Below are 21,553 nucleotides of genomic sequence, written 5' to 3' on the forward strand. Positions count from 1 at the left end.
CCAAATTCTCCCACAGGTTCCCGACCGCTACCAACCCCCGGAGCCGCCGGGGCCGGGGGGGGGTCCAAGCGTGCCCCCCCCCGCCCCCCCCCGTCCTCCCCTGCTGCCCCCCCGGCCCCCGAGCCCCGGCCCCCCCTGCCCTGGCTGAAGGACGCCGGGGGGGCCGCCCCCCCCCCCCCCAGCCCCGCTGGACCCCCTCCTTTTCGGGGGGGGCGCCGCCGACCCCCCCCCCCTTCCCCCAGCCCACCACCAGCAGGGGGGGCCCGGAGCCCCCGGCCGCCCCCCCCCACGCCCCCTCCCCCCCCCCATTCCTCCTCCTCGCCCCCCCCCCCCAGCGTTTTGGCTGGGGACCCCCCCCCCGCCTCCCCCCCCGCCCCCCCCCCCGCCAGGGCCTCCCCGAAACCTCAGGAACCCCCCCCCCCCAGCACTCCCCCGCCCCCCCCGGCCCCCCCCCAGCCTCCCCAGCCCCCCCCCGGGGGCCGCCCAGCCAAAGACTGAGCCCCCCCCCCGCGCCCCCCCCGCCCCCCCCGGGCGCCGCCAGCCCGGCCCCGGCCCCCCCCCCCCCCCCGGCGCCTGTTTGATTTCGGGGCCCCCCCCCTGGACGACCAATTCGAGGAGCCCCCCGAGTTCGCCAAGATCCTCCCCGACGGCCTCGCCACCATCATGCGGATGCTGGATGAGTCCATCCGGCAGGAGGAGGATGAGCGGGGGGGGCCCTGCGACGCCCCCCCCCCTCCCCCGGCCCCCCCCTGCCCTCCCCCCCCCCTCCCCCTCCTCCTGCCGCCCCCCCTCCGCCGCCCCCCCAAGCCGCTGCCCCCCTCCCACCCCCTTTACCCGGCCCCCCCCCCGCTCGCCCGCCCCAAGGCGCCCGTTTTCGGGGCCCCCCCCGGGCCGGACCCCCCCCGAACCGCCCCGGCTTTATCCCTTCGGCAAGCGGGACGAGCCCCCCCCCGCGCCCCCCCCTTCCTCTTCTTCCTCCTCCTCCTCCTCCTCCTTGTCCTCCGGCCTCCTCCACTCGCTGGCCTCCGCCCTGGGGGGGCCGAGCGGGGCCGAGCCGGGGGGGGCCAAGGCGGTCACCACCCCCCCCCCCCTTCCCCTCGCCCCCCCGGCCCCCCAAGTCGCTACCTCACCGCCGGGTTGGGGCCGGGAAGGGGGGGCCGCGCCGGGGGGGCCTCCGCCGCCGAGGTCAGAATCGGAGGCCCTGGAGGAGATCAGCCGGGCCTGCGAGACGCTGGCGGAGCAAGCGGGGCGCTCGGCGGCCTCCCCCCGGCCTCCGTCCCCGGCCTCGTCCCCGGCCTCGTCCCCGCCGCCACCGACGCCCCCCCCCCGGCCTCCCCCCCGGCCTCGCCGGCCGCCCCGCGAGCGGGAGGCTCGCCCCCGCCGCCGCCACCACCACCACCACCACCACCACCACCACCAGCACCACCAGCAGCGGCCTCCACGCAAGGTCCTGGCCTCCCTCGACCTCCAGAGCCCCGGCGAGGACGCTCCCGAGGCGGCCTCCACCTCGGCCTCGCCTCCGCCACCCGCCTCCACCGCCGCCACCCGCCGCCACCGCCACCGCCGTCCCCGAGCCCGGCCGAGCTGCTGAAGCTGCGGGCGCTGAGCGAGGGCCCCCCCCGGGAGCTGAAGATCCGCCTGGTGAAGGTGGAGAGCGGCGGGGGCGCCCGCGACACCTTCGTGGCCTCCGAGGTGGAGGAGCCCTCCGCGCCTCCCCCTGGCCCAGCTCACCATCAGCCACAGCGCCGCCGAGGTCGTGCGCGCCAGCAAGTCAGTGCGGGGCGGACGGGGGGGGGATGGGGGGGGCTCTGGGGGGATTTTGGGGTCTGGGGAGGCTCTAGGGGACTCTAGAGGCATTTATGGGGGCCCTATGGAGGCTCTAGGGGGCTTTATAGAGGCTCTTTGGGGGCTGGAGGGGCTCTAGGGAGACTCTAGAGGCTCTAGGGAGGCTCTTGGGGGGCTGGGGAGGCTCTGTGGGGGCTCTAGGGGCCTTTATAGAGGCTCTTTGGGGGTTGGGGAGGCTCTAAGGGGGATTTATGGAGGCTATTTGGGGGCCGGGGAGGCACTAGGGGGCTTTATGGAGGCTCTGGGGGGCTGGGGAGGCTTTATGGGGGGCTCTTTGGGGGCTGGGGAGGCTCTAGGGACGCTCTAGAGGAGTTTATGGAGGTTCTAGGAGGCTGGGGAGGCTCTACAGAGGCTTTGTGGAGGCTCTAAAGGGTTCTAGAGGACTTTATGGAGGCTCTGGGGGAGCTGGGGAGGCTCTAGGAGCCTTTACAGAGGTTCTTTGGGGGCTGGAGAGGCTCTAGGGAGGCTCTTTGGGGGCTGGAGAGGCTCTATAGGGCTCTAGGGGCCTTTATGGAGGCTATTTGGGGGCTGGGGAGGCTCTAGAGGGCTTTACGGAGGCTCCAGGGGGCTGGGGAGGCTCCAGGGAGCTCTGCAGAGCTTTATGGAGGCTTTATGGGGGATCTGGGGGTCTGGGGAGGCTCTTTGGGGGCTTTATGGAGGCTCTTTGGGGGTTGGGGAGGCTCTAGAGGGCTTTACAGAGGCTCTAGGGGGCTGGAGAGGCTCTAGGGAGGCTCTAGAGGGCTTTATGGAGGCTCCATGGAGGCTCTAGGAGGCTGGGGAGGCTCTACAGAGGCTTTCTGGAGGCTCTAGAGGGGTCTAGAGGGCTTTATGGAGGTTCTGGGGGGCTGGGGAGGCTCTAGGGGGCTTTGTGGGGGCTTGGGGGGGCTTTATGGAGGCTCTGAAGGCTCTGGAGGCCCTAGGGAGGTTCTGTGGAGGCTCTTTTTGGGGTGGGGAGGCTCTGGGGGTCTCTATGGGGTCTCCTTGGGGTTTCTATGGAGGTTCTGTGGGTTCTCCGTGGGGTCTCCGTGGGGACGTGGCCTCGCACATGGTGCGGGCCCCCCCCGCCCCCTGGGCTGTTGGGTGACCCTGTCCTTCTGTCCTTGTGTCCCCCCGTCCCCATCTTTCTGTCCCCGTCCCCGTGTCCCCGTGTGCCCCTGTCCCCATACCCCTGTCCCTATCCACGCCCCCGTGTCCCCATGTCCCCATCCTTCTGTCCCCATCCCTTTGTCCCTATCCATGTTGCCATGTCCCTATATCCCTGTGTCCCCATGTCCCTCTGTCCCCATCCCCATGTCCCTGTCCCCATATCCCTGTGTCCCCATGTCCCCATCCATGTCCCTTGTCCCCGTGTCCCTGTGTTCCCATGTCCCCATGTCCCTGTCCATATATATCCGTGTCCCCATATCCCCATGTCCCTGTCCATGTCCCCATGTCCCTATGTTCCCATGTCCCTGTTCCTATATCCCTGTGTCCCCGTGTCCCCATTCCTGTGTCCCTCTCCCTCTCCCCATGTCCCCATGTCCCTTGTCCCCGTGTCCCCATCCATGTCCCCGTGTCCCCATGTCCCCGTATCCCTGTGTCCCCATGTCCCTTGACCCCATGTCCCTATCCGTGTCCCTGTGTCCCCATGTCCCCATTCCCATGTCCCTATCCCTGACCCCGTGTCCCGTGTCCTCACATCCCCACGTCCCCGTGTCCCTTGTCCCCATGTCCCTGTGTCCCCATGTCCCTATCCATGTCCCATGTCCCTATATCCCCGTGTCCCTGTGACCCCACCCATGACCCCACCCCATGACCCCACCCCGTGACCCCACCCCGTGACCCCCCCGACCCCGCCCCCTTGGCCCCGCCCCCTGCCCCACCCGCAGGCAGGCGCGCCTGCCGGGCCCGTTCCGGGAGTCGTACCTGTCCCCGGCGCAGTCGGTGAAGCCGCGCATCGACTCGCAGGAGAAGCTGCCCCGCGACAAGCTCAGCCCGCCCACGCCCAGCATCTACGTGAGTGACGATTGGCTGGCCCCAGGGCGCCCTGCCCTGATTGGGCCGCGGGAGGACGATTCCCAGAGCATCCCCATCCTGATTGGTCAATGGGTGGGCGTGTCCCAGGGCATCCCCATCCTCATTGGGCCGCAGGTGTGCGTTGCCCGGGGCATCCTCATCCTGATTGGCTCGTGGGCAGGTGTTTCCAGGGTATTCCTGCCCTGATTGGTCCATGGGTGGGCATTTCCCAGGGCATCCCCGTCCTGACTGGTTAATGGATGGGCGTTTCCCAGATATCCCTGCCCTGATTGGTCCATAGCCAAGTGTTTCCAAGGGCATCCCCCTTTTGATTGGTCCATAGCCAGGTGTTTCCCAGGCCATCTTTGCCCTGATTGGTTCATAGCTGGATATTTCCCAGGCATCCCCATCCTGATTGGCCCATGGCCAGGTGTTTCCCAGGGCATCTGTGCCCTGATTGGTCAATGGGTGGGCATTTCCCAGGGCATCCCCATTCTGATTGGTCCATCGCTGGGTGTTTCCCAGGGAATCCCTGCCCTGATTGGCCCACAGCTGGGTGTTTCACAGGGAATCCCCACGCTGATTGGCCCACAGGTGGGCGTTTCCCAGGGAATCCCCGCTCTGACTGGCTCCCATCTGGGTCCTCCCGGCCATCCCCGTGCCTATTGGCTGGCGGCTGGGCGTCTCCCGGGGCCCTCCACCTGATTGGCCGCTGGGCGGGTGTGGGCATCACGGGGCCCCTCCCTGGCGCTTCCCCATTGGCCGATGGTGTGGGCGTGGCAGCGGTGGCGGGCCGTGATTGGCCGCCCGGCGCTGACCGGCCCCGCCCACAGCTGGAGAGCAAGCGCGACGCCTTCTCGCCCGTCCTGCTGCAGTTCTGCACCGACCCCAAGAACCCCATCACCGTCATCCGCGGGCTGGCCGGCTCCCTGCGCCTCAGTGAGTGGCACCGGGGCACGGGGACGGGGACACGGGGATGCGGGGACACGGGGACACCGACACGGGGACAGTGGCATGGGGATGCTTTGCACGGGGACACTTTGCACAGGGACAGTGGCATGGGGACAATGGCACGAGGACACTTTGCATGGGGACAATTGCACGGGGACACTGGCATGGGGACATTTTGCATGGGGACAATTACATGGGGACAGTGGCGTGGGGATGCTTTGCACAGGGACACCTGCACAGGGACAGTGGCACGGGGGCACTGGCGTGGGGACAATTGCACAGGGACGCTTTGCATAGGGACAGTGGCACCAGGACAATTGCATGGGGACACTTTGCATGGGGACAATTGCACGGGGACACCTTGTCCCCATGTCCCCGTCCTGTCCCCGTGTCCCCATGCCCTGTGCACGTGCGCTCCCTTCTCCTTGTGTACCCATGCCCTGCACACACGCACTCCCACGTCCCTTGTCCCTGTCCTGTCCCCATGTCCCCATCCCGTGCATGTACGAGCTCCCTTGTTCCCATGTCCCCGTGTCCCTGTCCTGTGCACACGCGCACTCCCATGTCCCTTGTCCCTGTGTCCCAATGTTCTCATGTCCCTCATCCCAATGTCCCCATGTCCCTGTGTCCCCATGTCCCTGTGTCTCCATGTCCCAATGTCCCTTGACCCCATGTCCCTGTGTCCCTTGTCCCCATGTCTCCATGTCCCCGTGTCCTTCATCCCAATGTCCCCACGTCCCTCATCCCCTTGTCCCCGTGTCCCTCATCCCCGTGTCCCTCTATCCCTTGTTCCCGTGTCCCCATGTCCCTATGTCCTATGTCCCCATGTCCCTTGTCCCCGTATCCCAATGTTCTCGTCCTTCATCCCAGTATCCCCATGTCCCTGTGTCCCCGTGTCCCTGTGTCTCTGTGTCCCAATGTCCCTCGTCCCAATATTCCTGCATCCCTTGTCCCTATGTCTTCATGTCTCCATGCCCTTTGTCCCAGTGTCCTCATGTCTCTCGTCCCTGTGTATCCTTGTATCCCCATGTCCCTTGTCCCAACATCCCCATGTCCCTTGTCCCCGTATCCCAATGTTCTCATGTCCCTCATCCCAATGTCCCCATGTTCCCTGTGTCCATGCCCCTCATCCCAACATCCCCATGTCCCCGTGTCCCCATGTCCCTCATCCCTATGTCCCATGTCCCGATATCTCAATATTCTCATGTCCTTCAACCCAGTGTCGCCACATCTCTTGTCCTAATGTCCCTGTGTCTCCATGTCCCTATGTTCCCATGTCCCTTGTCTCCATATCTCAATATTCTCATGTCCCTCATCTCAATGTCCCCATGTCCCTTGTCCTAATGTCCCTATGTCCCATGTCCCCATGTCCCTTGTCCCTGTATCCCAATGTTCTCATGCCCCTCATCCCAATGTCCCCACATCTCTTGTCCCCATGTCCCACGTCCCTACGTCCCTACACACTCCCGCCCACCCCCCCCCATGTCCCCATCCCCGTGGGCACCCCCTGTGCCCTCCGCGGTGCGGGGTCCAAGCGGCAGCTGCTGTCCCCGCAGACCTGGGGCTGTTCAGCACCAAGACGCTGGTGGAGGCGAGCGGGGAGCACGCGGTGGAGGTGCGCACGCAGGTGCAGCAGCCCTCGGACGAGAACTGGGACCTGTCGGGGACGCGCCAGGTGTGGCCCTGCGAGAGCAGCCGCTCGCACACCACCATCGCCAAGTACGCGCAGTACCAGGCCTCCTCCTTCCAGGAGTCCCTGCAGGTCAGCGGGCGTGGGGGGGCGCGGGGGGACATGGGGGGTGTGGGGGTACGTGGGGATGTGGGGGGATGTGTGGGGTATAGGGGGACATGGGGGGTATGGGGGGACATGGGGACATAGGGGGTACAGGGGGATATGGGGTTATGGGGTGACACGGAAGGTATGAGGGATATGGGGGGACATGGGGGGGTACATGGGGACATCGGGGGACGTGGGGGGGTACAGGGGGACATGGGGAGTATGGGGATATGGGGGTGCAAGGGGACATGGGGGGACATGGGGACAGGGGAGGTACAGGGGGACATGGGGACACATGGCACAGGGGTACGTGGGGACACGAGGGGGGACATGGGGGATGTAGAAGGGGATGTGGGGACACAAGGGGTACAGGGGAACATAGGGACACAGGAGGATGTGTACAGGGGGGGACATGGGGGGGACGTGGAGGATGGGGGGGAATGTGGTGTCCCCCTGCCCTGTGTCCCCCCCTAACGAGACGTCCCCGCTAGGAGGACAAGGACAGCGAGGACGAGGAGGCGGAGGAGCCCGACAGCACCACGGAGACCCCCCCCAGGTGGGGCCACCCGGGGGTCCCCCGACACCGAGGGCGGGCGCTGGCCCTGAGGCGTCCCCGGGGTGTCCCCAGGGCGTCCCCGGGGCGTCAGTGGGGGGACCCCGGCTCGGGGACGTGCCGCGTCCCCCCCATAACCCCTGCGCCCCGCAGCAACCCCGACCAGAAGTCCCACCAGATCATCAAGTTCGGGACCAACATCGACCTCTCGGACGCTAAGAGGTGAGGGGGGCACCCATGGGTGACGGGGGAACCGCGCTGGGGGTGATGGGCACCTGTGGGTGACCATTCCATGGGAGAGCATCCAATGGTCGATCATCCCAAGGGTGGCCATCCCAAGAATGACTGTCTCATAGGTGATTATCCAATGGGTGACGGTCCCATGGGTGACCATCCAATAGGTGACCGTCCCATGGATGACCGTCCCATGGTTGACCATCCCATCCAATGGTTCACTGGCCTGTGGGCTGGCCATCCCATAGTTGACCATCCCATGGTTGACCATCCCATGTATGCCTGTCCAGTGGATGAACATCCAATAGTTGATCATCCAATGGCTGACCATCCAATAATTGACAATCCCATGGTTGACCATACCATAGGCTGATCATCCAGTAGTTGACCGTCCCATAGTTAACCATCCCGTAGTTGACCATCCCGTGGTTGACCATCCTATAGGCAATCATCACATGGCTGATCACGGTTGACAATGTCGTGGGTGAACACCTCATGGCTGGCCATCTAATGGTTGACCATCCAGTAGTTGACCACCCAATGGTTGACTGTCCATTGTGTGACCTTCCCATGAGTCACCATGCCATGGTTGACCATCCCACGGCTGATCATCCCATGGTTGACCATGCAGTGTTTGACTGTCCAGTGGTTGACCATCCCATGGTTGACCATCCAATAGTTGACTACCCCATGGTTGACCACCTAATAGTTGACCCTCCAACGTTTGACTGTCCAATGGTTGACCATCCAATTGTTGACCATCCCACGAGTGACCACCTCATGGCTTATCATCCAGTAGTTGACCATCCAATGGTTGGCTGCCTGCTGGTGACCGTCCTGTGGTTGTCCGTCCCATGGTTGACCATCCCATATATGCTTTTAGTGGATGAACATCCAATGGCTGGCCATCCAATAGTTGACTGTTCCATGGTTGACCATCCCCTGGTTGACCATCCAATGGTTGACCGTCCAGTGGTTGACCATCCCATGGCTGATCATCCCATGGGCAACCATCTCATGGGTGACTGTCCCATGGCTGATCATCCCATAGTTGACCGTCTGATGGTGGACAGGCCCATGGGTGACCACCTTATGGCTTATCATCCAATGGTTGACCATCCAATAGTTGGCCATCCAATGGTTGACTGTCCCATGGTTGACCATCCCAGGGTTGACCAGCCCACGGGTGACCGTCCCATGGGTGACCACCCCATGGGTGACCGTCCTGAGTGTCCCCGTCCAGGTGGAAGCCGCAGCTGCAGGAGCTGCTGAAGCTGCCGGCCTTCATGCGGGTCTCCTCCACGGGCAACATGCTGAGCCACGTGGGCCACACCATCCTGGGCATGAACACCGTCCAGCTCTACATGAAGGTGCCGGGCAGCCGCACACCCGGTGAGCGGGGCCGAGGGGTGGTGGGCACACAGGGGCTGTGTGGGCCGCGGGGGGGCTGACGTTGCCGGTGGTCCCGTGTCCTCCCCAGGCCACCAGGAGAACAACAACTTCTGCTCCGTCAACATCAACATCGGCCCCGGGGACTGCGAGTGGTTCGCGGTGCACGAGCACTACTGGGAGACCATCTCCGCCTTCTGCGACAAGTGAGGGAGGGGCTTTGGGGAGGGGGGTGTGGCTTTGGGGAGGGGGCGGGGCTTGGGGGGGCAGGGCTTGTGGGAGGGCAGAGCACAGCACTGCTGGTAGGTTGGCGACACCAAGGGGGAAGGCGGAGCGGTGGTGCCAGTGACAGCAGTGACAGCAGTGGCATCGTGTGACCCCGTCTGTGTTGCAGGCACGGCGTGGACTACCTGACGGGCTCGTGGTGGCCCATCCTAGAGGACCTGTACCGCTCCAACATCCCCGTGTACCGCTTCATCCAGCGCCCCGGCGACCTGGTGTGGATCAACGCCGGCACCGTGCACTGGGTGCAGGCCACCGGCTGGTGCAACAACATCGCCTGGAACGTCGGGCCCCTCACCGGTACGAGGCACTGGGACCGGGGCGCTTCACTGGCGCGGGGATGGAGGGGACGCAATGGAGACAGAGCAGGGACAGAATGGGGGAACAACGGGGGAATAATGGGGGAACAATGGGGATGCAATAGGGAAACAACGGGGACAGAGTGGGGACAGAATGGGGACACAAAGTGGAAACAATGGGAACACAATGGGATTGCAATGGGGATGGAAGAGGGATGTAACAGAGAAATGATGGGGACAAAACGGGGGTACAATGGGGATGCAATGAGGGTGGAGTGGGGGACGCAACAGGGGTGTGATGGGGACACGATGGGGATGCAATAGGGACACGAGGAACACAATGGGGACACAATGGGGGAACAATGGGGATGCAATAGAAAAACAATGGGGACAGAGCGAGGACAGAATGGGGACACAACAGGGACGCAATGGGGACGAAATGGGGACTTCACAACGGGGACACAACGGGGACACAGCGAGGATACAATGGGGACACAACGGGGATGCAGCGGGGAAGCAATGGGGACACAGTGAGGGTGCAATGGGGACACGAGCGCCGTACCATGGGGGTAGGACATGGTTGGGAACACAGCCATATGGGTGACACGGTGTGGCCAGGGGACACCTGTGACGTCCTTGCTGTCCCCTTAGCCTACCAGTACCAGCTGGCGCTGGAGCGCTATGAGTGGAACGAGGTGAAGAACGTCAAGTCCATCGTGCCCATGATCCACGTCTCCTGGAACGTCGCTCGCACTGTCAAGATCAGCGACCCCGACCTCTACAAGATGATCAAGTGAGCGCAGGGGCGCGGTGGGGCCGGGGCCACCCTGGGGACAAGGACGGGGCCACGTTAGGGCTGACACCGCCACAGGACGGGGACATCCCCGTCGCTGCGGGGTGGTGGCTGACGCACGCGGCCGTGCGGTGCCGGCCGTTGCAGGTACTGCCTGATGCAGTCCATCAAGCACTGCCAGGTGCAGCGCGAGAGCTTGGTCCGCGCCGGCAAGAAGATCGCCTACCAGGGACGGGTGAAGGACGAGCCGGCGTACTACTGCAACGAGTGCGACGTGAGTGCTGGTGGGGGCTGGGGGGGGCTGAGGGTTGGGAGTGGTCTTGGTGTGGCCTTGGAGTGGTCTTGGCTGTGGTCTTGGTCACAGTCAGGCTGTGGACTTGGCCATGGTTTTGACATGGTCATGCCCATGGCGTTGGCTTGCACTTGGCCATGGTCTTGGCATGGTCATGGTCATGGTATTGGCTTCGTCTTGGCCATGGTCTCAGTGTGGTCATGTCCATGGTTTTGGCTTGGTCTTGGTCATGGTTTTGACATGGACATGCCCATGGCATTGGCTTGGACTTGACCATGATCTTGGCATGGTCATGGCCATGGCTTTGGCTTAGCCTTGGCCACAGTCTCCGTATGGTCTTGGTGTGATGATGGCTATGGTTTTGGTTTAGTTGTGACCATTGTCTTTGTCATCATGGCCATGGCATTGGCTTGGTATTAGCCACGGTCTTGGCATGGTGATGGCCATGGCGTTCTCTTGGTGTTGACCGTGGTCTTGCTGTGGTCATAGCCATGACACTGACTTAGACTTGACCGTGGTCTCTGAGTGGTCTTGGCATGGCCATGGCCACGGTTTTGGTTTGGTCTTGACCATGGTCTTGACGTGGTCATGGCCATGGCATTGGCTTGTGCTTAGCTGTGATCTTTACGTGGTCTCGGTGTGGTCGTGGCCACAGCAACGGCTTGGTCTTGGTTCTGGTCTTGGCCATGGTCTTGTCCTGGTCTTGGCCATGGTGTTGGTTCTGGTCTTGATCATGGCCTTGGTCCTGGCCTTGGCCCTGGTCATGGCCATGGTCTTGGTCCTGGTTTTGGCCATGGCCTTGACGTGGTCACAGCCGTGGCATTGCCTTGGCCATGGCTTTCGCGTGGTCTCATCGTGGGTGACTGGGACCGGCCCCGGGTGCAAACCGAAAGGCGTCGGTGGGTGGGGGCTGCGCCCGGGACCGCCGCCGCTGAGCCGTGTGCCGCAGGTGGAGGTGTTCAACATCCTCTTCGTGACGAGCGAGACCGGCGGGCGCAACACCTACCTGGTGCACTGCGAGGGCTGCGCCCGGCGCCGCAGCGGGGCCCTGCACGGCGTCGTCGTCCTTGAGCAGTACAAGACCGAGGAGCTGATGCAGATCTACGACGGCTTCACCCTGGTGAGCGCGCGGGGACGGCCCCCGGGGCACCCGGCAGGGGGACACGCGGTTAGGGGCACCTACACGGGGACACCTAGCATGGGGCACCCATGGGATCGCCAGCATGGGGACACCCAACTTGGGGTCACCCAGCATGGGGTTACCGATGGGATCACCTACATGGGGACACCCAACTTGGGGATGACCAACTTGGGGACACCCATGGGATCACCCAGAACGGGGACACCCAACACTGGGGACACCCAACTTGGGGACACCCATGAGATCACCCAGCATGGAGATGCCCAACTTGGGGTCAGCCATGGGGATGCCCAACATGGGGACACCCATGGGATCGCCTACACGGGGACAGCCAACATTGGGGACACCCAACTTGGGGACACCCATGAGATCACCCAGCATGGGGACGCCCAACTTGGGGGTCACCCACGGGACCACCAGCATGGGGACACCCAACAGAGGGGTGACCAACTTGGGGTCACCCATGGGACCACCAGCATGGGGACACGCAGTTTGAGGGTCACCCAACATGGGGACGCCCAAGGGACCACCAGCATGAGGTCACTCAACGTGGGGACACCCAACAAGGGTCACCCAACATGGGGCCACTCCACCTGGGGTCACCCATGGGGACACCCAACATGAGACCACCAGCATGGGGCCACCTAGCAGGGATGAGGCCACCGAACTTGGGGCCACCCATGGGACCACCACTACGGGGTCACCCAACACAGGGACACCCACGGGACCCCCCGCCCCCCGGGGCTGCCCCTTTCCCCATGTCCCCCCCGCCCTTTCCTCATGTCCCCAGGGGTGGTGGTGGTGGGGGGGGTCCCCTTGGGGGTGCCCCCCCCTGACGCTGGGTCCCTTGCAGGTGGCGTCGCCCAGCTCCAGATGAGCCCTGCCCGGCCCAGGGGGTTCCTGGGCACCCGTGACGGGGACGGGGACACGGGGACACCCCCCCCCGCCCCCCCACCCCGAACACTTTTTATTTATTCTGGGGGAAATCGCCCCAAAATTGGCCTCCCCCCCCCCCCCCCCCCATCTTCTCGCCCCCCCCCACCCCCCCGCACTCTGAAGAGCGGCGCCGGGCCGGGGGGGGGCCCCGGACGGACGGACAGATGGACGGACAGACGCAGCGGGGACTCGGGGTGCTGGGGGGGGGATTTTTTTTGGGGGGGGTGGGGGGGGGGGGGGCAGGCGCAAAACTTAACGTTTTTTACAGAAATATCGATTTATAAAAATGAACAATTCCCCTCAAAACCTGGGGGGGGGTTGGGGGGGCTCTTCTTGCACCCCCCCCCTCCTGATTTGGGGGTCCCTGTGGGGTCCCCATTGCCCCCCCCACACATTGGGGGGGGTCTCCATGCCCCCCCCCCCCCATCTCTTGGGGGGGGGGGGGGTCTCAGTGCCCCACCCCGTATCTCTCGGGGGGGGGGGGTCCCAGTGCCCCCCGTAACTCAGGGGGGGCCCTGGGAGGGGGGGGGGCCCGTGCCCCGCCCCCCAGCATTAAGGGGGTGCTGGGGGGGGCGCTTGGGGGGGGGCTTTGCTGGACCCTTCCCCAAATTTCAACCAAAAACTCGCCCCAGGGGGGCCCCCCCCCAAACCAGCCACCCCCTCACTACGGGTCCGGGCCGGGGGGGGGCCCCGGGGAGGGGGGGCATTTTTGGGGTCCCCCCCCCGCCCCCTGGGGGGGGCTCAGGTCCACAAGGGGGGGGGGTGTCCCCCCCCCCAGGGCTCCCCCAAACCATGGTGCAAAGGGGGGGGGGGGCGCCTGTGCAACCCCTCCCCAAAAGGTGGGGAGGGGCAGCGGGACCCCCCCCCCCGTTGGGGGGGGGCAACTTGGGGTGCGCCCCCCCTTCCCGAAGCCTCTTTTTTTTTTTCCCCCTTTTTTTGTAAATGACCTTTTTCTGTCTCTTTTTTAATTTATACGCGAAGTGTGTGTGTGGGGGGGCGCTTTATTTATTGGGGGGGGTCGGGCCGGGGGTCCCCGGGGGGGAGGGAGGTGTGTGAGTGTGGGGGAGGGGCTGTGTCTTTTTGGGGGGGACGGACGGGGGGGGTTGCAACGACCCAGTGTCCTGACCTGGGGGGGGGGGTCCCATCACCTGCACCCCCCCCTCCCTCCACCCCCACGACCTGGGTGCCCCCCCCACCCCCCCCACCATGGTGCTGGGCCCTGCGGCCACCCCGGACCCCCCACCCCGTGTCCCCCCCCCCCCCCATCCTCCCATTCCCCCCCCCTTCCCTCCCCTGTCCCCCCCCCCCCCCCTCCACGGCCCCGGTGTTTTATTAAGGTCGGGGGGGGGGGGGGGGGCCGGGGGTGCCCCCCCGCCTTGCCCCCCCCGCGGCCACAGAAGCTATTTTGTACCTGAGATTAAATTAACTCGCACAGCCCGGCCGGCTCCGATTTGGGGGGGGGCTTTTGGGGGGGGGGGTCAGGGGCTGGGGGGGAGTTGGGGCTGGGGGGGGCACCGGGGGGGTCGGGAATTTGGGGGGGGGCACAAGGACTCCATCAGGCGGCGGCGGTGCGACCTTGGGGCTTTAATGGGCCATGGGACCCCCCCCATCCCCCCCCCCCCATGATCAGTTTTTGGGGGGGGGGGGGGGTCACACATGGGTGGGGGGCTGTTAGGTGATGGGGGGGGGGGTCCCTGACACATGGGGGGGGGTCAGTCACACGTGGGGGGGGGGGTCCAACAGATGTTGGGGGTCTCCATCGTGGTCTGGGGGGGTCATTATATTTTGGGGGGGGGGGGTCCGTCAGGTATTGGGGGGGGGCTGTCATTTGGGGGGGGGGTCCAAGAAGTGCTGGGGGGGTCCATCACTCCGGGGGGGGGGGGGCGTCAGTCACTCCTGGGGGGCGTCCATCACTCTTGGGGGGGGTCCGTCACTCCGGGGGGGGGTCCGTCGCTCCGGGGGGGGGTCCATCACTCCGGGGGGGGTCCGTCACGCCGCGGGGGGGTCCATCACTCCGGGGGGGGTCCGTCACGCCGCGGGGGGGGTCGCTCATACTCCGGGGGGGGCCGCTAGGGGTAGAGGGCGGCGGCGGCCCCCTCGCGCTCCACCTCGATGGACACGATGTGGTGGCCGGGGACCATGGCCAGGCCCAGGACGCGGGGCTCGCTGCGGGGAACGAGTCTGGGGGGGGGGGCACACAGAGCGCGGGGGGGGGGGGGTCAGGGTGGGAGCGGTAACAGGACCCCCCCCCCCCCCCCCCCAAAAAAAAAAAAATAATTTAAAGTTAAAAATTAAAGGGATGGGAGCACAGCAGCAAGGAGAAGCAGACCCCCGTGTGTAGACCCCCCCCCCCCATATAAAAACCCCCAAATATTTTTTTTTGGGGGGGGGGTCAGGGGACAAGGTGCCAACACTACCACGCCCCCCCCAATTAAAAAAATAATTAAAAAATAAAGATTAAAGGGAAGGGAGCACGGCAGCAAGGAGACGGGGGACCCCATGGCATGTGTGTGGACAGTGGACGCTCCCCCCCCAGATAAAAACCCCCAAATTTTTTTTGGGGTGGGGGGGGTCAGGGGATGAGGTGCCAACACTACCACAACCCCCCCCCAATTAAAAAATTAATTAAAAAATAAAAATTAAAGGGAAGGGAGCACGGCAGCAAGGAGAAGGGGACCCCATCCCATGTGTGTGGCCCCCCCCCCCCCCCCCAAATAAAAACCCCCCAATTATTTTTTTGGGGGGGGGGGGGGTGTCAGGGGACGGGGTGCCAACACTACCACCACCCCCGTGAAAAAATTAATTAAAACTTAACGGGAGCGCAGCAGCCAGGAGAGGGCGACCCGTGGCGCGTGCACATGGGACCCCCCCCCCCCCCCCCCCCGATGTAACCGCCCCCCCCCCATTTTTATTTTTTTGGGGGTGTGTGTGTGTGTGGTGCCCCCCCCCTCACCGGAGGCCTTGAGGAACTCCTGCGCGGAGCCGAGGATGACGTTGGCGTCGCGGTCGGTGCAGAGGAAGGCGCCCACCAGCGTGCGCCCGTCCGACATGCGGATGCGCAGGCTGCGGTTCAGCAGCGCCTCCAGGCGCCGCCGCGCCCGCGGTGGCCCCCCCCGGGGGCCTGCTGGGGGGGGAGGGGGGGGGGGTGAGGGCCCTATGGGCACCTATGGGCACCTATAGGTCCTTATGGGTGCCCTACAGGTCCCCATGGGTGCCTATGCACGCTTATGTGTCCCCCAGGGGTGCCCTATAGATGCCCCATAGGTCCCTGTGGGTGCTTATGGGTCCCCTATGGGTGGCTATGGTTCCCTATGGATGCCCTATGCGTCCCTACGGGCACCTATGGGTCCCCTATGGGTGCCTATGGGTCCCTATGGGTACCTACAGGTGCCTATGGGTCTCTCCCATAGGCGCCTATGAGTGTCTATGGGCGTTCTATAGGGCCCTATGGGTGCCCTATAGGTCCCTGTGGGTGCCTATGGGTCCCTATGGATGCCCTATGGGTCCCTAGGGGTACTTATGGGTCCCTATGGGTCCCTATAGGTGGCTATGGGTCTCCTATGGGCGCCTATGGGTCCCTATGGGTGTTCTGTGGGTCCCTATGGGTGCCCTATAGGTGTGCTATAGGTCCCTGTGGGTGCCTATGGGTCCCTATGGATGCCTGTGTGTCGCCTATGGGTGCCCATGGGGGCCCTATGGGTCCCCTATGGGTGCCCTATGGGTCCCTGTGGGTCCCTATAAGTGCCTATGAGTCTCTGTGGGTCCCTATGGTGCCCCATGGGTCCCCTATGGGTCTCTATGGGTGCCCTACAGGCACCTATGGATCCCTATGGGTCCCTATTCGTCCCCTATGGGTCCTTATAGGTGCCCTATGGGTCCCCTATGGATCCCATATTGGTCCCCTATAGGTGCCTATGGGTCCCTATAGTCCCCTGTGGGTCCCTATGGGTCCCTATAGGTGCCTATGGGTCTCCTATAGGCACCTATGCATCCCTAATGGGTCTCCTATGGGCCCCCTATGGGTCCCCTATGGGTGCCTATGGGTGTCCTATAGGTCCCTATGGGTCCCCTATAGGTGCCCTATAGGTCCCTGTGGGTGCCAGGATGGCCCGCAGCCCCCACAGGCCCCCCCCCCACATAGTCCCCCCTATGGATCCCAGAGTTCCATAGCCCCCCTACAGATCCCACAGCACCCCCCCCCTCCAGAACCCTCCCCTATGGATCCCAGAGATGCCTGTAGCCCCCCCATGGGCCCCCCCCATGGATTCCAGGACCACCTATAGATCCCCCCTATGGACCCCAGGATCACCCATAGCCCCCCATGGATCTCACAGATCCCCCCCTATGGATCCAGGGCCACCTATAGCCCCCCCCCATGGATCCCACAGCTCCCCACAGGCCCCCTTATTGATCCCAGGACCACCTATAGCACCCCCATACCACCCCTGTAGCTCCCAGGCCACCTATAGCCCCCCCATAGCACCCCACAGCCCAGCCCCCGCAGCTCCTATGGGCTCTATAGCCCTCCTGTGCCCCCCCTGCACTGCCCTGATCCCCCCGCAGCCCCCCTATAGCCCCCCGGTCCCTTATGGCCCCCTGAGCCCCTATAGCCCCCCGAGTGCCTATAGCCCCCTGGTCCATATAGCCCCCATGTCCCCTATAGACCCCCAGTCCCTATAGCTCCCAGACCCTTATAGCCCCCAGTACCCTATACCTCACCAGTCCTCTATAGCCCCCAGCCCCCTATAGGCCCCCAGTCCCCTATAGCTCCTCAGTTCCTTATACCTCCCCGATCCCCTGTAGACCCCCGGTCCCTTTAGACCCCACGTCCTCTATGGTCCCCCAGTCCCTATAACTCCTCGGGCCTCTATAGAAACCCAGTCCCCTATACCTCCCCCAGTCCCCTATAGCCCCCCGGCCCCTATAGACCCCTGGTCCCCTATAGATCCGTATAGCCCCCATGTCCCCTATAGATTCCCGGTCCCCTATAGGTCCCTATAGCCCCCAGCTCCCTATAGGCCCCCGGTCCCCTATAGCCCCCCCCCCAGTCCCCTATAGCCCCCCCCGGTCCCTATACCTCCCCAGTCCCCTATAGCCCCCCGGTCCCCTATAGGCCCCTATAGCCCCCATGTCCCCCATAGACCCCCCCCCATGTCCCCTATAGCCCCCCCATGCCCCCTCCCCCCCCGCTCACCGCCGGGCCCCGCCCCCTCCCGCCCGCAGCCGTTCTCCCCCGCCGGTTCCGCCATGGCGCCGACGCTTCCCGGCAGCCCCCGCGCGGCGCCGCCGCCGGCGGCTACAGCTGCCCCGGGGGGGGCGGGGACTGCAACTCCCAGCATGCCCCGCGCGGCGCGGCTTCCGGCTTCCGCCGCGCCGTCGCCATGGCAGCGCGGCGCTGGGGGCGGGGCTTGGCGTAACGGCAGCGGAGAGGCGCTTTTTGGCGGCGTTGCCACGGAGACAACGCTTTCCGGCGGCGTTGCTACGGAGGGCGGCGGCGTTGCTACGGAGGGCGGCGGCGTTGCCATGGCGGCGGAGCGGCGGCCCCGTTACTTCACGGCGCGGGATGTAGCGCTGGCGGCCCAGGGCGGGCGGCTCTGGGTCAGCGCCCTCGGCCGCGTCTACGACCTGGGGCCGCTGCTGCGGGAGCACCGCGGTACGAGGGGGGGCACCGGGACCCCCCCCCCCCGCCATTTTGGGGGGTTCCCGGTAATGCGAAGGGGGCCGGGGGGGGCCGGAGGTGATTCCCCCCCCCCCCCCCCAGGTCACGTCAGCCTGCGGCCCCTCCTGGAGGCTGCTGGGAGTGACGTCAGCCACTGGTTCGACCCCCAGACCGGTGATGTGAGGGGGGGCCGGTATTTGGGGGGGGTTCCCCAGTACGGGGGGGTGAGTCCCACTATGGAGGGAGGGTCCCCAGTATGGGGGTGGGGTTCCCCAGTATGGGGGGAGGGGGGTCCCAGTATGGGGGTCAGGTCCCCAGTATGGGGGGGGGGGAGTCCCAGTATGGAGGGGGTTCCCAAAACGGGGGGGGAGGTCCCAGTACGGGGGAAGGGGCTCCCAGTATGTGTGGGGGGGGTCCCCAGTATGGGGGGGCCCTGGTGGGGAGATCCCAGTGCCCCTTTGGGGGTCCCAGTATGGGGGGTGGGGTCCTGTTGGGGGGGTTCCAGTGCCCCTTGGGGGGTGTCCCAGGTCTGAGAGGGGGGGGGGGTCTCAGATCTAGGGGGGGGGGGGTCCCAGTATGGGGGGTGATCGGTTTTGGGGGGTCCCAGGATGTGTGTGGGGGGGGGTCCTGGGGCTGGGGGGGGGGTCCCATTGCCCCTTTGGGGTCCCAGTATGTGGGGGGGGAAGGGTCCCAGTATGGGATGGGGGTGCCCTGGGTTTGGGGGGGGGCCTCCCAGACCTTGGGGGGGGTCTCGGGGGGGAGTCATCCCAGTGTGGGGGGCGTCTCAGGGGGGGATGGGGGGGTCCTGGGGTTGGAGGGGGGGGGATTGTCTCTCTGGGGGGGGGTCCCATACCCGGGGGGGGCGCTCCCAGTATGGGGGGGGGGCTCCTGGTGTGGGTCTGGGGGGGGTCACGCGGTGGGGGGGGCCCCAGTCACTGACGTGTCCCTCCCAGCCCCTGACCCGCGTGGACCCCCAGACCGGCCGCATCTCCTACCGCCTCCCAGGGGGGGCCCTGGCCGGGGTCCCCCCCCGCGATGCCGCGCTCGGACTGGGCCCCCCCCGCGGGGGGGGGCGCTGCCGTGGTGGCGGGACCCCCGGCGGGGTGGTGGGGCTCCTCTCGGCCGCCCCCCGCCTGCTGCGGCTCCACAACACGCTCACAGGGCACCAGCAGCTCCTCGAGGTGGGGGGGCGCGGGGGGGGCCGGGGGGGTCCTGCTGTCACGTTTGGGGGGGGGGGGGGGCAACCCCAAGGGTTGGCCCCGGTGTGGTTTGGGGGGCTGGGGTGTTTGGGGGGCTGGGGGGTTTGGGGGGGGGAGGGGGGGCTGGGAGGGGGGGTAGTGGGGGGGGGGGGTTGGGGGGGGCCCGAAGTTTGTCCCGGACCCTTTTTGGGGGTCCCCAGCGTTGAGGGGGGGGGGTTGGGGGACCCCCAAGTTTGGCCCCAGCCCCTTTTGGGGGTCCCCGCTGTCACTTTAGGGGGGGGTTGGGGGTTTAGGGGACCCCAAAGTTTGTCCCCATCCCCCTTTTGGGGGTCCCCGGTGTCACCCTGGGGGGGGGGTTGGGGGTCTCAGGGGCCCCCCAGACTTGTCCCCAGCCCCTTTTTGGGGGGTCCCCAGTGCCACTTTTTAGGGGGGTTTGGGGGTTTAGGGACCCCCAAGTTTGGGCCCCAGCCCCTTTTTGGGGTCCCTGCTGCCCCCCCCGGGGGGGGGGGGATTGGGGTTTTAGGGCCCCCCCGTATTTGCCCCCTTTCCCCTCTCTGTACATCCCTGCCCCCTCCCCGGGGGGGCTCCGTCCACCTTTGGGGTCCCCCCCTTTTATTTTGGGGGGGGTCCCCTCACCCCACGCCCCCCCCCCCAGGGTGTGCGGGGAGGAGGCGGTGGGGGCGGCGCAGGAGCGGGCGCTGCCCTGGAACGCGCACGGGGGGGGCTACGCCTGGCGCTGCGGGGGGGGGGGGCCCCCCTGCGCCCCCCCCCCTGACGCTGGAGCAGAACGGGGTCCCCGACGACACCCCCGAGCTGCTCGGCCTCGGCCTCGACCCCGCAGCCTTCGTCCCCAGCGTGCTGCTCCTCTTCAGCGACGACTTCAAAGAGCTCTAGAGCTGGTACGGCACCCCGAAACCGCCCCGGGGAGACCCCGGCCCCAAATCCCACCCCAAAACCGCCCCGGGGAGCCCCCAGCCCCAAATCTCACCCCAAAAGTGCCCCAGGGGAGCCCCCCAACCCCAAAGGCACCCTGGGGAGCCCCCGGCCCCAAATCCCACCCCAAAAGCGCCACTGGGACACCCCCCAGCCCCAAAACTGCCCTTGGGAGTTGGGAGCCCCCAGCCGCAAATCTCACCCCAAAAGTGCCCCTGGCACTCCCCCCACCCCAAAACCACCCCTCAGACCCCCTGTCCCCCCCCCCCAAGACCCCCAACCCCAAAACCACTGCTCAGACCCCCCCCCAGGGACCCCCCCACCCCAAACCACTATTAACCCCCCCATACCCCGCCCCCTACCCCAAAATTGCCCCTTATGACCCCCTCCCTGACCCCCCCACCCCAAAACCGCTGCTCGAACCCCCCCCCCAATCCCAGCCCCCACCCCCAAATTGCCCCTTTTGACCCCCCCCCCAAAACCAACCCCAGACCCCCCCCCCCAGTCCCCGCCCCCACCCCCAAAACCACCCCCTGGACCCCCCCCCCCCAGGACCCCCCCACCCCAAACCCCCCCCAGACTCCCCCCAGTCCCAGCCCCCACCCCAAAACTGCCCCTTTTTACCCCCCCACCCAAAACCATCCCCTGGACCCCCCCCCAGCACCCTCCCACCCCAAAACCAGCCCCTGGACCCCCCCCAGTCCCAGCCCCCACCCAAAATTGCCCCTTTTGACCCCCCCACCCCAAAACAACCCCCTGGACCCCCTCAGGACCCCCCCCACCCCAACCCCCCCCCCCGGACACCCCACCCCAAAAGCGCCCCCGTTTCTTCTTTTTCCAGCCCCCCCAGGGACGCCGGATCCCCCCCCGCCCCCCCCCCCAAGCATTGCCCCGGGAGCTGGGCGCGTTTTGAGGCCAATAAAGGCGATTTTGGTGAAAAACGTCTGCCGCCGAGTCGGGGGGGGGTCGGGGGGGAGCCCCCCCCCCCCTCCCCAAATCCAGCCCTAAAATGGGGGGGGGGGCAGTGAGGGGGGCCGCCGGCTTCCGCTCCGTCTGTCCCACGGAACGGGGGCAGGAACGTGAAAAATGGTCAAAAAGGGCCGAAACTCCCCAAAACGGGCAGGGGGGAGGGGGGGGCAAAGAAGCCCCGCTGGGCGTTTTTTGGGGGGCAAAAAGCAGCAAAACGCCCCAAAAAGGGAGCGGCGCTGCCCGGGGCGTTCCGCACCGCGAGGTCAGCGCGGGGGGGCCGGCGTTTGGGGCTTTTTGGGGCGTTTT

The 21,553-nt window shown here is 65.9% G+C and overlaps 2 protein-coding genes and 1 long non-coding RNA gene across 3 annotated transcripts; 2 read left to right on the forward strand and 1 right to left on the reverse strand.

Annotated features, from left to right (window-relative positions):
- Positions 1-541: 541 nt before the first annotated feature.
- Positions 542-13,800, forward strand: KDM6B (lysine demethylase 6B; the record flags this gene model as incomplete). Its single annotated transcript, XM_080609506.1, is given in 14 exon segments — positions 542-1,700; positions 1,702-1,770; positions 3,714-3,840; positions 4,674-4,779; positions 6,348-6,553; positions 7,060-7,124; positions 7,275-7,343; positions 8,599-8,747; positions 8,836-8,950; positions 9,139-9,326; positions 9,977-10,118; positions 10,266-10,392; positions 11,360-11,530; positions 12,405-13,800. Coding segments are annotated over 14 exon segments (2,717 nt in total), but the record flags the coding sequence as incomplete, so codon positions are not given.
- Positions 13,801-14,411: 611 nt separating this feature from the next.
- NAA38 (N-alpha-acetyltransferase 38, NatC auxiliary subunit) lies at positions 14,412-18,139 on the reverse strand. The gene is given in 4 exon segments (XM_080609519.1): positions 14,412-14,660; positions 14,663-14,668; positions 15,441-15,611; positions 17,682-18,139. Coding segments are annotated over 4 exon segments (612 nt in total). The 5' UTR covers positions 18,013-18,139; the 3' UTR covers positions 14,412-14,556.
- LOC308187365 lies at positions 18,002-19,177 on the forward strand. The gene is made up of 3 exons (XR_013944635.1): positions 18,002-18,140; positions 18,249-18,303; positions 19,100-19,177. It is a non-coding gene; the product is annotated as an uncharacterized lncRNA (long non-coding RNA).
- The last annotated feature ends 2,376 nt before the right edge of the window (positions 19,178-21,553 follow it).

This window comes from Anser brachyrhynchus, assembly GCF_964034855.1.
Source record: "Anser brachyrhynchus genome assembly, contig: SCAFFOLD_303, whole genome shotgun sequence".
NCBI lineage: Eukaryota > Metazoa > Chordata > Aves > Anseriformes > Anatidae > Anser > Anser brachyrhynchus.